At 44.4% G+C, this 14,223-nt stretch overlaps 1 protein-coding gene across 1 annotated transcript in view; it reads left to right on the forward strand.

The window, feature by feature from the left end:
- Nucleotides 1–14,223, forward strand: part of ADAM11 (ADAM metallopeptidase domain 11) — a 79,316-nt gene that overhangs the window by 10,643 nt on the left and 54,450 nt on the right. Inside the window, exons 3-5 of the mRNA XM_040331241.1 lie at nucleotides 4,788–4,864; nucleotides 7,299–7,362; nucleotides 11,846–11,940. Coding sequence (XP_040187175.1) covers nucleotides 4,788–4,864; nucleotides 7,299–7,362; nucleotides 11,846–11,940 — 236 coding nt within the window. The remainder of the gene's footprint in view (nucleotides 1–4,787; nucleotides 4,865–7,298; nucleotides 7,363–11,845; nucleotides 11,941–14,223) is intronic.

The following is a 14,223-nucleotide window of genomic DNA, read 5'->3' on the forward strand; positions in this document are numbered from 1 at the left end:
CTGCTAGAGGCCATGTCACCTATAAAAGGCACATGCTATCTACAGGCTGCTTGTTACACTTCCGTTTAATCTTGACGACCACTTATGTCTTCACATTACTCTACGCTATACTGATGTCTTCATACTCCAATGGGTTAAGACCCACTTGTTCGCTGTGTGTGTGCTGGTTACTTCCGATATACCTCTTTAATGACTTCAGACCAACCTGGGGCAATGGTTCAATACTTTGACAAAAGTGCAAAAACAAACATTTGGGAGTTCGACAGGCAAGACACTATACTTTCCTTGTTCCCTAACTATAACTTAAGGCTAATGTGCTGCCCTGGCATACCTGTGAAAGTGCATTCTAGTATTTATAGTGTTTTAAAGGCCCTCTCATGCAAGTGTAGGTCCTTCGGAGGCATACTCCAGTGCTGGAGTCTTCAGGGCGAAGCCCAAGTTATAAGTCTCTGTTGCACGCCATGGCAGACGAGTCTCTCCAACTCCTATGGGCCTCTTCTTCTGAATCCCTCTTCTGCGAGACTCGCACTCAAGGCTGAACCATGGTAAATAAGTGTCTGTCTCCTGTGGAACCACTGACGACTCCAACGGGGACTCTATTGGACAAGACCACTGTCCCAGTTTATATCACACAGGCAAGTTGGCCGGGCCCAGACAGGATACCCACCAAAAAGATCAGCAGAGCGGGCAAAACATGAGCTACATACACTAGTTTTTCTGCTTTGCGTGGTGATTAATATACAGTAGGTGTGTACAGTAGTGCATTTAGGGTTTGTGCTGCCCTAGGCCTGACTAAACTTGTGCACCACCTAATTTAAACATGACCCACCCCTTCTTGTCAATTCCATATCCTTTCCTGTTTAAGACCCGCCCTTATTCTATCCAAAATGTTCTACTTTAAGCACAAATTTCTGATATAGAGAGGACTAAGAAGATATAACCATGCCAAAGGTGCAGCACAGTGAGGAAGGTTTGTGGTCCAGGATGATAGGACATTCAAAATTAGAAGCAGCCCCCCCACAGTTGCGAAATGCCACCCGTCCGCATACCCGAAGCAGTGCAGCCGCTTTATGGGGGCGCTAGACTAATTTGCCTCTCAGCCAAGTCTGCCCCATAGGACTAGTGCAACACTAACAGTTTAGCGCAATCCGGCGGGGACTCTTTCCGTGCTTCCTCCCTGCAAAGTGCTGCCCTAGTGCTGGGCCTTGATACAGTGTTGGGTGTGTACTTCACTTTTTCCAAAGTCTGCATTTTTTAACAACCACTTCACTACACATGATTTGTCCTGTACACCATGGTTTTGAAAGGGTTGAAAACAAGCTGTGATCTTGCTAAATAGCTCGGGGCTATTTATTAAAAATGATTTGGGTGGCTTTAGAACTCTCTGATTTTTATAATTACGGGACTCATAATGTGCCCCCCCCCCCCCTTACCTCCCACCCTTCATGATTTCCAAGCTCTCCTGCTCCTCCTGGGAGCCAAAGACTACAAAAACGTTGTCAGGATGGTGAGCAGGAGGAACAATCAATGTTCTTTGCAGAGTGTGAACCTAGATGCACTCAGTCAAAATCTTGTCTGTAAAGCTGAGTAAACAGCAGATCTAGCACTCTACAGCATAGTGCTCCATCGACCGACGCAGAGGACAGAAGAGATATTGGGGGATAATAGACTCCACCGCCACCTGCAAAATGCTTTTGTATAGCATATAGATTTGTTAGCCCCTTTTTAATGAATTAATCAATTAAAGTGTTTAAACAGTTGGGCAAATATCCTACAACATAAAAAAATCTGCCACTACCATCTCTTTATGGTACAGGTCCTCTGCTTTCATAAAGTATGCAATGTTTGGAGGGGGGGGGGCTTAAATTGTTATTATTTAAGGCAAAAGTTCAGATCTTAACGTGTGCAACAAAAGATTAAAATAATTGCTCTGGTGTCTAAATCTAAGGCTGTATTCATGCCTGCATGTTCCAGAAACGCGTGCAAAAATGCGGGTCACGCTTGCAGCAAACACGTGAGACCCAATGCCGGAAAATGTCGCAGAGTTTCTTTGGTGCATTTTATCTCAGGTGGGGCAGCCCATTCAAATGAATAGGCTGCCCTATGCAGTCGCTCCAAAAAATCATGTCAAATGCAACACAGTGGTATGAATGGAGCCTTCATCTTTAGATTATGAGAATAGTAAACACCATGTCAATTTTCTGTGCCAAGTAGATCATCGTTATTTGTAGGCACTGTTTGAATAGCCTGTTTCCTGTTCACATTCAAATATGTTGAGCGCTAACATTTCCCTTATGTCTATACTTACTTTTTCACATGTGCCTGTGGGGGAAGGGTTGATGGAGAAAATATGTTTTGTTAGGTGGAGGCAGGAAAGGCCTCTCTGACGAGAAATGTTTTCAGGGATCATCTAAAAGTGGACAGAATAGGAGATAGTCGGACAGATTGGAGTAGGGAGTTTCAGAGGATGGGAGAGGCTCTGGAGAAGTCCTGGAGGCAAGCATGGGAGGAGGTGACATGGGAGCTAGAGAGCAGGAGGTCTTGGGAGAAAATCCAACCAGTGAAATCTCACTGCCATAATTCCCAACTCTGTTTTAGGTTCATGACTGCCCACTGTTATGTGTTCCAGCTCCTACTGTTACATCCTCCAATATAATTTATTTTTTTAACAGAAATATCAAATAAATGTAAAATGATGTAGTACCCCTAATGGCCAAAGCCATTATACAGAGCTGGCAATTCAGAGTAGAGGCCTTACCAGGAAAGTCTGCAATGGTGCCTAATAAGAAACTGTCAACTAGTTTAACCGTGGCGGCTGGTGCTAAAAAAAAGAAAATTGGGGGGCGTAAATGAACCCCTCCAGGTTCGCACTCACCAGAGTACGCCTGGAGACTTGCCTACAAACGGAGCCCTCTAGCAGTCACGACTCCCCTGCTACGCAGTGGCTTCCATGTTAACCCGGTCTTATTTCTGGGTTCCAAATTTTCTGCCTCCTGTCCTGATTGGCCGGGACGAGAAGCCTGAAAATGGAAGTGACGCAATGATGTGAATATTAATTTGCTAAAATCACAGGTGGGAGGGTTCGGGGCCCTACACCCCCCAAAGGACAACGTGAAACAAGCCAATTTGAGCCTCATTGTCCAATCGCATGCTTGTAAAAAAATGATGGACCTAATAGAAATCCTTTAGTCCGGCAACCCCGCACAGTGCAGTAAGATGTTAAAAAATGTTAGTCATATTATCAGTATTTAAAAATAAATCATTCTATGATAATGCAAATTAACTTTGGGGAAGGGGGGGGTGGGCGGCGGCGCAGTGTCCCTTATGGACTGGCTGTCAGTGAGTTTAACGCAATAGCATCTTCCAACTATGGATTTCTGTGAACTGATCCTTTAAGCAAGGTTTATGTAACATTAGATCACCTATAAATGTCTGTATTGCATTATTGCGCATACTTAGTCTCGCGTTACCCTTACCACATCAGAAGTATTATAACTGGCTAAGAAAGCACTTAGTCTGGGCTGTAATTAGGTTCATATTGATATTGTTTGATATTGCTACTGCAGCAAACTGACCTGTGTGCTTAGACACCAAATTGTTGCGAAGAGAGAGTTTAATAAGAACTTAATTTCCAGATGATCTGTCTAATGTCCAAAGAAATTAAATTCTATTTCTGGTTGGGTGGCCATCAAATCTGGCAGTAAGTGGCAATTGTTGAATTTTGGCCCTACCCCCCCCCCCCCACCCACCTACTTACCTACTTGCCTACTTGCAAAGTTCTTTAGTCAATTAGCTAGATTAATATAGAGCGCCGTAACTTTAAGACGGCGTATCGTATTTACGCTACGCCGCCTTAAGTCAGAGAGGCAAGTGCTGTATTCACAAAGTACTAGCCTCATAACTTACGGCGGCCTATCATAAATGCGGCTGGCGTAAGCGCGCCTAATTCAAATGAGGATGGGGGGGGGGGGCGTGTTTTATGTTAATTACTCGTGACCCGACGTGATTGACGTTTTTTACGAACGGCGCATGCGCCGTCCGTGTACATATCCCAGTGTGCATTGCTCCAAAGTACGCCGCAAGGACGTATTGGTTTCGACGTGAACGTAAATTACGTCCAGCCCCATTCACGGACGACTTACGCAAACAACGTAAAATTTTCAAATTTCGACGCGGGAACGACGGCCATACTTAACATTGACTACGCCTCCTAGGGGCGTATCTCTTACGGAAACGGGCAAGCGTACGTTCGTGAATCGGCGTATCTAGTCATTTACATATTCTACGCCGAACTCAACGGAAGCGCCACCTAGCGGCCAGCCTAAAAATTACACTTTAAGATACGACGGCGTAGGAGACTTACGCCGCTCGTATCTTAGCCTAATTTAAGCGTATCTGGTTTCCAGAATACGCCTAAATTAACGCCGGCGTGGATTCAGAGTTACGACGGCGTAACTCACTCTGAATCCACCTAAATATCTCTTGTATCGGGTCCAAGCCTGGTTTTAGTTGGGTGTCACGGAGCTGAGGATACAGACTGCTATTCCGCTAAGCCTCTGCACTAGAAGCATGAAACGGCTATGTTGATTGGTTGCTGGAATCCACCCAGGCAGTTCATTTAGGCCTTGGGATTTGTATTGTCTCTCTTGGTAAATTCCAGGTCTCCAGCTGTTACAGATCATCATCTTTAATAATCAGTGTAAGGGATGCACAAAGTGATGCATCTTTTGCCAACTTATTTCCTTTCCTTTCAGTTTGCATTTTCCTCTTCTGTCTCTGTATTGCAGTCAGCCCATCTCGCCAGAGTCAGTTTCCTGGTTCCAGCGTTTAGGAAAGAGCTTATCCTGGACTTGGAGCTAAAGCAGTAAGTACTTCTTCTCTTTATACAATTATGCATTCATTCATCCACAGGGCAGACAAGCATATGTACCTTCCACCTCTACTGTACTAGGATAATAAGAGAATCCCAGGAACAGCAGATTGTGATGCTACAGGGCTGATGGATGCTTTTGTTACACAACACCAGAGTAACTGAAACTGCATCAGCCAAATGTTACTACAGAGGTTGGAGACATGCAGTGACTTCTGTGAAATCTGTGGTGGATTTTCCCAGGACCTGCACAGGACAGCTTCAGCAACATGCAGATCAATAAAGTGTGTGATGAATCCAACGTGCTATATACAATATACTTCAGACTGCCCCTCTCTGTGCACTGTGCTATCCATTATATTCCACATTGTACATCTCTGTTTATTGTGCAGTGCATAATATACTTCACCACACTCCATCTCTGTACACTGTGCTGTACATTATATACTAATCACTCCACTCTGCGTACTGGGTTGTACATTATATTCTAATCACTGCACTCTGTGCACTGGGTTGTACATTATTTATTCCATGTCTCTCCTCTCCTTGCGCATTGTGCTGTATAATACACTCCACATCACTCCACTCTGTACTTCACCCTTAGTTCCCCCAAGGATTCTCTCTTCACTCCCCGAATCGCCACCTTGGTGAATCGTGGATGGTGAATTCTGACACGGATTGCCAGTGAAGTGCTGAGATCGCACCTTAATAAACTGGCCATTTCTGTGTCTGTAAATGACAGCTTCTCTGCGTGCGGAGAAGATCAGCAGAGATGATAAGCGGAGAACATGCTCTCCCCCGATCATCTCTGTAAACAATGGAGGCAGGAGGAGATCGGAGGCAGGAGGTGTTGGTGGCACCGCAGAGGGGGATGATGGCACAGCAGAGGGTGGGGGATGGAGACAGGGGTTGTTGGTGGCACCGCAGAGGGGGATGGAGGCAGGGGGTTTATTGGAGGCAGGGGGCCTGGGGGAGATTGGAGGCAGGGGGAGATTGTGGCACCGCAGAGGGGGGTGAAAGCAGGGGGTGTTGGTGGCAGAGGGGGATGGAGGCAGGGGGTGATGTGACTAAATATTATTTGCCCTTATTATACCAAAAATAACAAAAATGTGTTTTTTTTACCTCAATATGTACCTTAAATCACATTTCTATTTGCCTAGCATACTTGTTTGTAGCCTAAATACTGAAATGTGCACCTAAAAATGTAATTTAATGCCAGTAAAAACGGGTGTCGTGCCGGTAAATTTCAATCTGGTAGGTTGACAACACTGGTGTCCATCTGCATGCCTCACTGTGCCCATGCCTCACTGTGCCCATGCCTCACTGTGCCCATGCCTAGACTGACATTTAACATGGGAGCTGTGCCCAGCTTTGAAAAATCGGTGCTCCCCAGCCGTAGATCCCCCCAGACAACAAACTTTGCACACTTATAAAGGAGAAATGGGGCTACATGTGTGCCAAGTTCCAGGTCCTGGGGACCTACAACCGGCCGGTATCGGGTCCCCAAATTCACCGGAGAAATTACCATTTAACATGGGAGTCTATGGAAGGGGGGCCCGGCTTTGAAAAATTGGTACTCCCTGGCCATAGGTCCCCAGGACAACAAACTTTGCACACTTGTAGAGGAAGAGTGGGGCTACATGTGTGCCAGTACCGGGTCCCCAAAGTCCGGAAGATCAGGCACAATAAGGTGACCAGAATATAAGCCGAGGGGGGCATTTTGAGCACAAAAAAATGTGCTGAAAAACTCGGCTTATACTTGAGTATATACAGTATATACTCCATAACATTTGTTTTTGTGCAGTGTGCAGACTGACTATGCGTAAAAAAAAAAAAAAAAAAAAAGGTAAGCAGAGGACAAAAGACTACTCTCTACTACTGCCTACAGTCTTCTTCCTACTGCTGGTCTTTCCCCCATTAATAAATTACATTGCTTTGTTCTTCACTGTGTCTTTGTGTAGAGGTGGCAAACATGCCAAAAGTCAACCTACTAGCAGGGTAATGTTAGATCAAGAACCTGCAGATGAGGTTTAGAACGCACAGATTTTCAGAATGAACAAGGCGGAGAGATCCTTGCACTGTAAGGCCACATGTACAGCTTCCTCTCCAGCAAGTTGAGCAGCTAGGGTTGCCACCTCATCCCTTTAAATCTGAACGCAACTGAAAAACACAGGTTCTGGGGTTCATTTAATACAGATAAGGCACTAAGTTTAATTTAATTTTAACTCTAATTGGCCAGAGAACCTGTGTGAATTATTGTGTGCAGTTTTAAATGGATGAGGTGGCAACCCTATGAGCAGCACAGTACTGTGACATCACCAAATCTCACTCTAATCGTATGAAATGTGGATGTACGGCTATTAAGCTGATGATACAGGTGATGTATATTTATAATGTACTTGGACTATGACGCCTCTTTCTTTTTCAGCCATCTTTTATCATCTGGCTACACTGAAATAATCTACAATGATCACAACAATACTCGGGTGCAGGTGAGTGTTTTATTAAAATGTCACTTAAACAAGACAACTCTGGTCTATTAGAAAATCAGGAAAGGAATAGCTGCTCAGATTGCTAAATATTATTGATTTCATTCATTATTTTTTCATCTTGCTTTTGTGATTGAATGGAATTTACCATTTACCATTTACCATTTCTCAGACAATAGGTGCAGGAACTCCTCTTTTCCGAGTCACTTGTTTTCTCCCCCCCTACCCACCTCCGAGCAACGTCCCTTGGTTCCATCCCCTGCCCACCTCCCAGTACCGCCCTTTTAGACAATACAGAACCAAGTATCATATTGTTGTGCTAAGTAATTTGTATGTAATTTGGTTTCCCCTTCAACCAGAAACAATAGATCCCCCCAACAGTGTACCACCCACAACAAAATCCCCCCCCCCCCCCCCCAGCAACAATAGACTCCCGGCAGCATCAACAGATCTGTGCACAGCCAGCAATAATAGACTCTCTGGCAGCCATCAACAATTGGACCCCTTCCCCAACAGTAGATCTCCTTCAGCAACAATAGACTGTCCTGCAAAAATAGATCCCCTCCAGCTAGAATAGATACGCCAGCAGTGAGCATCAATACCCTGCAACACACCCCAGTACCCCTTGACATTACATACAGTCAGTCCAGGAGGTGCCGGAACTGCGTTCCCCCTCGTTCCCGCTGAAAAAAAGCCCTGGAATTTACCATGCAATCCATTACCCGACATCCTTTCATATGCGGTGTCTATGCCCGCACCTTTCATCACATCATGCTGATTGACGGCACAGTTTTCATTAAGCAAAGCTATTCCGTTGCAAAAACACAAAGTGTTAAATTGTATCAAATGTCAAATCTTTGTAAGTTTTGGAGTGAATGGGTACTAGTTAAACACCTAGTTGTTTGTTTCTCTTTTGTTTTTAATGTCTTTATCCCAATAGGTAGTCTTCCCTTCATTTCCTGTTTCTGAGATACAACAGGAAGTGAACGTAACTTCCTCTGAACTGTTTCTTTTCAGACAGTTGTCCAGTATTCTTACTAGAATATTCCTACTTGCCTCCTATTCTACGGACAACTGTAAAATGTGAATTTCCCATTGTTATCCATCTCATTGACAGTGGTACCCTGAGCATCCAAAGCTAAATGTTTTTGTTTTAAAAAAAACTTTAAACTCATTGGCTGTTCTTGTATTTACCACGTTGTATTACATGCTAATTAACACTTAGGTGATAATTACAAGTACTACTAATCTCACATCTGTGTTTTCTGCTCAGTAAGGAATAAACAAGCTTCAAATAAACAATAATTATTTAAATTACTAAAGTGATGGAGACCATTGACCTAGAAAAGTGTATAGTATTAAACAAGAGGAAGTGGCGTTCAGTATAAACCATGTGGTAAAAGAAAAATCCAGTTTTTCAGTGGACTCCCACATGACTGGGTTTTTTAAAGTGAATGCAGCTTTACCTTCTTCACTAATATTCACTTTGCTGCCTATTCTGTACTCCTTTTATGAAATAGAACCCTGCTGTACCTTGCAGTGCCATGCCGTGCTGATCTGGTCGGTCATTTTTAAAGCTTAACTTTCCTGTTTTTCTGTCCATACCCCCTATATATTTTTTTCTCAAGGATATCTGACCTCTTTCTTAGACTGGGATGCCATTAAAAGTTCATGTGCTTGTAAAGGCAGACGTCCCAATACGTTTGACAACATAAGTGTATCTCTTATTGCAGGTTTCCTTTAAATCTCCAGTGTTCTGCCTTCATGTTAATTAATTGGGTCTTGATTAATAACTGACTGGGAAAAAAAAGTCTTGGCATCCATTATTTATTGCTGCTGAAGAGATGTGGGAAGAGGAAGCAGCTCCTGGAGCTTTGTGGATTAAAATGGGTCATAGAGAGGGGTATGGGCTCTCACCGCGCAGCCCCGAACTTGGCACATCCAGTTCTTTTAACCGCGGCGCACTAATAAATGAATCTTCCGTTTACCTCGGGCCACGTTCTGTGGGGAGGTGGAGGGACCCAGATATTGTCTTATCATTATTTCCACTTCACTTCAACACTTGGGCCCGTTATGTAAGGAAAATAAAATGTACGTGCTAAGACAGAGGACGCATAGAAGGCATCCCATCTCCACTGCGAGCCTTATCCGTTCAGAGATGACCTACATAAAACAGGAACAAAGAGAGAAAGTATGGGCTCAATGAAAAATATATGTTCCTGTATGTATGCAGAAAGGCGTGTTCGCCTAAAATTGACAATCCACCCACTTTGCGGTAGTATTTTTGCATTTTGTCACTAGTACATAGTTGCAGCACCTGTCCTGCAGATCACAGGCCTTTTCTATGATCTGCTTGTTATGTGAGCTGCAGCAACATAGAGTGGGGGCCCTAAACTAACTCCCGACTCCCTTGGTCTCTCCTTACCTAGTTTTTTTTTTTTACGTTTTGTGTACCCTTTTATTTATTTTTTGTAGTGTTGTTATTAGTCTTTGCTTTAGATGGAGTTGTAACCACATGGCAGGTTTTTATTGCTGTCTGGAAATTCACCCTCTCAACTTGTCCTGGTGACTATTGTCAAGGGGACAGAAACTGATGGAGAATCCAAATTGAAATCCCAATACTGCACTTGTTCAGAGGACAACTGTCCACAGCCTTGTTCAGACCAGCCAGTGAGGGAGGCTAGACTGCAGCTAAACTCCACATCTGGACACAGCAGCACTAGGGCCGCCGCACACAAACTGGATGGTCAGCAGAGTCTTTGTGGCCTGAACTGCCACCTCTGGGCTTTGTCCAGGGCCAGCCAGAGACCCTAAACGGCAATTACCCACCTGGATTAGAGCTTGTCGGGTTGAAATGAATGGGTCACACAGATTCCGATGTAAAACTAGCTTTATTTTAATAAGTAGATGATTCACAACATAAAGGGGTTGACTTTGCAAGGAACCTGTGACCCTAGGATCAGCCCTGTGTGTAGTTTGTATAGAGCAGTTTACGTGATCGCAACCAACGTGCACTGCTCGTTCCAAATAAAAGAAGGTTAGGTTTCGGAGCTTGAGGGGGGACATTACAAGGAGGCTGAAAAACACAGTAAGAAACAATGTAATGAAATATAGATTTTTTTTTTTTTTTGATTGGATGATGGAGGTCAGAAGAACTCCCCCCTCATTTACGAAGTGCTGGAGCAATTGCACTTACAAAGTGCACAGTCTGTTTGCCTTTATTATATTAACCCCATTCTCTGACTTGTCCACCTCCCACTGCAACACATTACACCCCATGAAGGGCTTGATCATGGAGACAACATGGGGGTTTCCATGATTAAGCTTTATGTGGGGGTAAAATGCATTGGAATGGGAGATGGACAGGCAATACTATATGTTATGAATCCTCTAGTTTTGGGCCTAATCCACCTATGCTTTTACATGCCCGGGATACAGAGGTGTTCCATGCAATCACGTGCAGGCAGCCCATTAGACCCATTTCACACTAAAGGCGTTTTTCAGGTATTTTATCGCTAAAAGTAGCACCTGTAGAGCGCCTGAAAACTGCCTCTCATGTCGCCTGAATGTGAAAGCCTGAGTGCTTTCACACTGGGGCATTACGCTTGCAAGCAGCATCTTTAAAGGTGGTGTAGGAGTGCTGTATACAGCCCTTCTACAGCGTGCCTGCCCATTGGAATGAATGGGCAGCGCTTTCAAAGCGCCTGAAAAGCGTTTTGAAAGCACCGCATCATGGGCGCTCTTAACCCTTTCTTTGGCTGCTAGCGGGGGTTAAAAGCGTCCCACTAGTGGCCAAAAATCTCAGCTAAAACCGTAAATGAGCGGCCCTTGACCACCAACATGGCCACGGCCCTAGTGTGAAAGTAGCCTTAAAGCGGCGTTCCACCCAAAAATGGAACTTCTGCTTTAAGAGCAAGTGACCCCCTGACATGCCACATTTTGCATGTCATTTTCTTGGGGTGGGGGGGTGGGGGGGGGGGCGGAGCGGAAACCCTCTTTTTAGAGGGTTCCAGCTCCCACTTCCTCCAGGGGCTCCATGGCGCCGGAAGGAAGTTAACCTCTTTCCCCCCCCTCCCTCTCAGCAATCATCTGGGACACGTCACAGGTCCCTGATGATTGCCCGGGCCAATGACAGCGCGTGGCTCGCACATGCTGAGTGCGTACCCAGCTGCAAAACCACATCCGCAGCAAGCAAGAGAAGGTGCTAAGTTCCTGCATACTATTTTACCACAGAGAATGTAGCCATTCTTTAACAGGAAATCGGATCACAGCAGCAACTAAAAAAATTCAAATTTTGAGGAGGCTGAGGGCAATGGGAGAATATACAGATGAATAGATTTTTTTTTTTTGTAAACCAGAGACTAACGATTGTTCAATGATATTGTAATGCATGTGACCAGCTGTAAATAATTTAGCTCTGCGTTGGCCTTCATTGATCTTTATTTTTGGCGTAGTGTTGTAATTTTACATGGTGTGTGTTTTGCAGAGTCCTGGTTCAGCAGGAGATCACTGCTATTACAGCGGTCATGTGCGTGGGGTAGAGGTGTCATGGGTTGCCATCTCCACTTGCTACGGGCTCAGGTGAGTTTCTCCAATGAGACGCGCGTTGGCTGACTGTCAGCGAAGCTCTCTGCTTCTCTTTAATGACTTCCTACGATGTGGCTTGTGGTTCTGAGACATTTGGTGACAGCAGGAGGTGTGTGGGGGTGGCGGAACAGCGTGGAATGTTACTGTGGAACTCTCGGTTCATTCCGTACTCTGTGCAGGAATCTGCTACTGGCTCTTTATCATTATGTCTGATGAGATCACCTGCTCTGAGTGTTCAGTCATTATCGGAGCAGACATCCCATGAGGTCATCTATTGTAAGGATAATGGATCATAGAGACAGCTGAACAGCCCTCAAGAGAATAAAATCTATATACTGTAATTACATCACATGCTACATAGCTGCTGGTCCTTCCAGGTTTCCAGGAACCGTTTCAGTGTTTCAAAGTTTTCAGTGTTTGTCCTTGGAGATTTTTGTTATGCCAGGAAATCTTGAGGTTTAAAGTCTGACAAAAAAAGCCCCCCTTTTCTGTATGTGTGATTCAATTTGTTGATTTTATCTTCATTTGGCATTTAAAGGAGCAGTAGGGCCAAAGCTTGGGATCACAGGAGTGCAGGTCATTCTGTGACCCGTATTCAGCAGACAGCGGGCTAAAGTTTGCTGTCGGCTGACGTCACAGAGCCTGTCCAGGCTAGGGAGAGATCACGACCATATGGTCAGGCATGCCTGGACCAACACCCGGCTGAGGCTCTCAGCAAGCCAAGGCGAAATGCATTGTCTTTTTGGGTCACAAGGAATTGAGATTGCCATCTTTGCTAGCATAGGAAGAGGGATCATTTCCTCCACTGGATCATTAAAGTGGAGCTTCACCCGGAAATGTTAATTTTTAACCTTAGAATCATGCTCAAATTTTTCTAGGGCAATCGGCTATTTTTTTTAAAATCGAAGCTGTACTTATCATTTTAGAGAGCGATCTTCTCCGCCGCTTCCGGGTATGGGCTGCGGGACTGGGCGTTCTATTTTGATTGACAGGCTTCCGCCGGTCGCATCCATCGCGTCACGATTTTCCGAAAGTAGCCGAACGTCGGTGCGCAGGCGCCGTATAGAGCCGCACCGACGTTCGGCTTCTTTCGGCTACTCGTGACGCGATGGATGCGACCGGCGGAAGCCTGTCGGAAGACTGTCAATCAAAATAGGAACGCCCAGTCCCGAAGACCATACCCGGAAGCGGCGGAGAAGATCGCTCTCTAAAACGATAAGTACAGCTTCGATTTAAAAAAAAATAGCCGATTCCCCTAGACAGAATGAGTATCAATCTAAGGTAAAAAATTTGTTTTAGGGTGAACTCCCGCTTTAAGATCCACTTTTAGCATAGTAGCTGCTCTCTGACACCTTGACCACTTTGTGACTTGCTTATAGCGTCACCAATTGCTGCAAGTGGTAAATACAGTGCCTATTCAGTATTTAATAGAATTTGTAAAATGTTTTACATTTTTGTTCGTACTGAACGTTAAGAGAATATAAAAAAAAAAAAACTATAGATTAAATTGTGTAACATGCAGGGTAATGTAATGGTCAGAAGACCTTGCCCCAGGTTTGTTGCAAAACCACACTTGCCTGCAGCACCAATTTTTATTTCTATTTATTTAAAAAAATTTGCAAGTTGGGGTAAAAAAAAAACTATTTTCAAAAAATAAAATTGTATCAGAAAATGAAGAAGAGTTTTGTACTGTTCTCAAAGAGGAGCAAATGATAAATACGTGTGTCTGTAGGTTCTATGCAACTGTGTCTGTTGTATCTCACATCACACTGTCTGTATTGGATATAGAATTTATCATAGATTAGACTGCACACAGCAGGGGATGAGGACTAGTGGAAGACCTATATACCAAAGGGCCTTTTTATTCATTAGACCATAGGTAGATATGCCTGTAGCTTTTGTGATGACCTCAAATTCTCTCAGATTACACAGCAGACACCCCTTTTACTTCTAGTCCAAAGGAAGAAATGTCAAGCATTCTGGATGTCTCAGTGCTCTTCAAGTAGGGAGTAAGAGGTCTTGCTATCTTCTTCACTTGGATATTATAAACCAGGAAAATAGTGAGGACATCAAGAATGTCTTCCACTTTTCTCTCTAACCTGGAAGTTGTCGGTATCCAAGTAGACATAATAGCAGAAGGTGGCCTCTGCACTTACCCATCCCACATAAAGTATAAAGGGACCCTTAGGTCCCAGAGGGCCCTTATGCAGCTGCTCAGTCTGTACAGATGGTATGTCCACCCCTACAGCCGGAGTTGTTCATGTATAGTGAGCTTCT

This window comes from Rana temporaria, chromosome 12, assembly GCF_905171775.1.
Source record: "Rana temporaria chromosome 12, aRanTem1.1, whole genome shotgun sequence".
In the NCBI taxonomy this organism is placed as follows: domain Eukaryota; kingdom Metazoa; phylum Chordata; class Amphibia; order Anura; family Ranidae; genus Rana; species Rana temporaria.